The sequence below is a fragment of the Myotis lucifugus genome, unplaced genomic scaffold (genome assembly GCF_000147115.1).
Source record: "Myotis lucifugus unplaced genomic scaffold, Myoluc2.0 scaffold_346, whole genome shotgun sequence".
In the NCBI taxonomy this organism is placed as follows: domain Eukaryota; kingdom Metazoa; phylum Chordata; class Mammalia; order Chiroptera; family Vespertilionidae; genus Myotis; species Myotis lucifugus.
Genome location: NW_005871394.1, coordinates 15,112 through 17,861, shown reverse-complemented (window position 1 = coordinate 17,861; position 2,750 = coordinate 15,112). Strand labels below are relative to the sequence as shown.

The 2,750-nt window shown below is 37.4% G+C and overlaps 1 protein-coding gene across 9 annotated transcripts in view; it reads left to right on the top strand.

Annotated features, from left to right (window-relative positions):
* PLAA (phospholipase A2 activating protein) overlaps positions 1–2,750 on the top strand; it is a 29,038-nt gene that overhangs the window by 11,187 nt on the left and 15,101 nt on the right. For all 9 annotated transcript variants that reach the window (XR_002832235.1, XR_002832232.1, XR_002832230.1 and 6 more), the window contains exons 3-4: positions 1,402–1,502; positions 1,590–1,710. Coding sequence is in view for 3 of the 9 variants with exons in the window: in XM_023764744.1 (XP_023620512.1) it covers positions 1,402–1,502; positions 1,590–1,710 (222 nt within the window). In the remaining 6 variants the exon portion in view is untranslated. The remainder of the gene's footprint in view (positions 1–1,401; positions 1,503–1,589; positions 1,711–2,750) is intronic.

The window sequence follows — 2,750 nt, the reverse complement described above, 5'->3', positions numbered from 1 at the left end:
TCTTGATAGCATAAGATGGTTGCAAACTCATAATCACTCTGCATCTTGCATATTCAGTTGACCAAGACCTAGACCAGGGGTGGGCAACCTTTTGGTGAGTGCGTGCCAAGACCAGCAAAATCTCTGACTCAAAATTCTTCTGTGTGCCAACCTTAATTTTTTGAGAACATGTTACGCCTACTTGATATCTCTTAAGGTGTACGTATGTGAAGAACCTTGAAGAAATAATAAAATTCATTTGAGCGACAAAAACACAGTATATGATGATGAAAAATACATTTATTTTTTAATGTATACATGTACTCTGATAGTCCGACAGAAAACTTTATGACTCCGTTTGATATTATCAGTGGGACTTTTGCTGCTGCATCACTGATGACAGAGATTTTACATCAGGTTTATATTTCGTGACCTTCAGAGATATGCACGAGCTACTACTTTCATCCATCAGGCTACTCCTATTACGAGACTTAACAAAATTCATCACTGAGAACAAAGATTCACAAGTGTATGTGGATGAAACCAAAACACTGGTCGGATCTAGGAAGGCAGGGAGAGCTAAGGCAGAGGCATAGAAATTGCTCTTCCCCCTCTCTCGTCAATCCATGTCTATGGTCTTTAAGATAACTTGTTATGTAAAATTATTTATTTATCTAAGATGCACCTACACTGAATTTACCTGATAAATAAAAAAGTCAATATTAAGAAAAAAATTGTAAATGGAAGATTATAAGAGAGGGTTTTGCGTGCCAGCAAAAGTTACTGGCGTGCCATGTTTGGCACGCGTGCCAGTGGTTGCCCACCCCTGAATTATAACCTTCCTCCATTTATGCTAAAGCAGTTATGCTAGTTTCAGTCTTCTTTGGCCTTGTAGATTAATACCATTTATAGCATTACTGCAGGCAGTCTGCCATTTTTAATCAGAATTCTGTCTTTTTTTTCCCCCATGTTTTTAGATGACTCTTCATTTATAATTTTTAGCCTGTATAATTTTACATCAATAAAACATTTAATTAACTATTTCATTACTATTGAACACTTAGTTCCAGTTTTTTTTGGTCATAAAGTGACCCTAAGTATCTATATAAACAGCATTTCAAAATTATTTGCATTGCCTTCTCATGTGGTTTCTTAGATTGTGCAACCCACTTAATCCTGTTCCCTCATTTACAGACGATGAACCTGAGGTTGAGTATATCCCTGTGGTCAGCTCAGAAGTGTCATCTGTAGTACTTGCATCAGGCAGTCTGACAACAGTCTTGATCAGTGCACACTTCTGCATCTCCATTGAGTTAAGCCTTATTTGGCTAATATACTATCACTGTGTTTTTTAAATTGCAATGCTTTAAGAACTAACAAGATTGAACTTTTTCTATATGAATGCCTTTTTTTTCCCTTTAGTTTGTAGTCTTTCATCTGGAAAATTTGGGACATTACTTAGTGGCTCATGGGACACCACTGCTAAAGTCTGGCTGAATGACAAATGCATGATGACCTTACAGGTACAGTAGTTCTGTGTGAATGTGCTAGATAATAATTAAGTACGATGACTCGGTGGCAACTTAAATTAATATCCATTTTACTTTCAGGGTCATACAGCTGCAGTCTGGGCTGTAAAGATCTTACCTGAACAGGGCTTAATGTTAACTGGATCAGCAGACAAGACTATTAAACTGTGGAAAGCTGGAAGATGTGAGAGGACTTTTTCAGGTAATACAGAGTAGACAACTTTTATAATCTCATTGCTTCATAGGTTTAGAAGCTTGAAAGTGGTAGTTGAAAAACATCACCCACATATCTTTGTTTTTTTTAATCCCCACCCAAGGATATGTTTTACTGATTTTTTTTTTTTAAGAGAGGAGAAGAGAGAAATGAACATCAGTTGGTTGTGTGTGCTCCCCCCAACACACACACACACACACACACACACACACAAACGGCCCCACTGGAGATCAAACCTGCAACCTAGGTATGTGCCCTCACCAGCAACCTTTTGGTGCATGGGACAATGCTCCAACCAAGCCACACAGGCCAGGACACCCACATATCTTTTTATGATATAATGAGACCTCTCATTAAACAACCAGATTGAATAGTAAATAGGTATCTGATAGTCTATAATGTGTGCATGTGCTTCTATAAACTATATATATGTAATTTGTGGATGCATTATGTTTTTTCTTGTCCTTTGAACATGTTCAGTTTGAAACTTCAAAGCATAAGCCTTATTGATGATAGAGCATTAGTGTTAGCTTCATCTATATGAAGGAATAGATAAGTGCTTTTATTAATATTGAAGTACATTGTTTATTAATACATTTTAAGCTCTATGTGGTGGTTTAGATGGGTAGTCTTTTTAAATCTCAGCTATTAAATAACTTCTACACTGAGGCATCATCTGTGTAATATTAGTATTGCTGATTTATTTGTGGGGCACTTAGATTTTTTGTATGAATTTTTTTCTTTTTTTTTTTTCTTTTACTTAAAGCTCCTTCCTCTTTTTTAAAAATGTTTTTATTGATTTTAGAGAGGAAAAGAGAGGGCGGGAGAGATACAAACATCAGCTGCCTTCTGCATGACCCCCACTGCCAGGGATAGAGCCGACAACCCGGGCATGTGCCCTGACCAGGAATAGAACCTATGACCTCTTGGTGCATGGGTCTATGCTCAATCACTGACCTACACTGGCTGGGCTCATTTACTATTTCAAAGTTGATCACCACCCTGGAAGTGTCCCTTTGTGAAGCTGA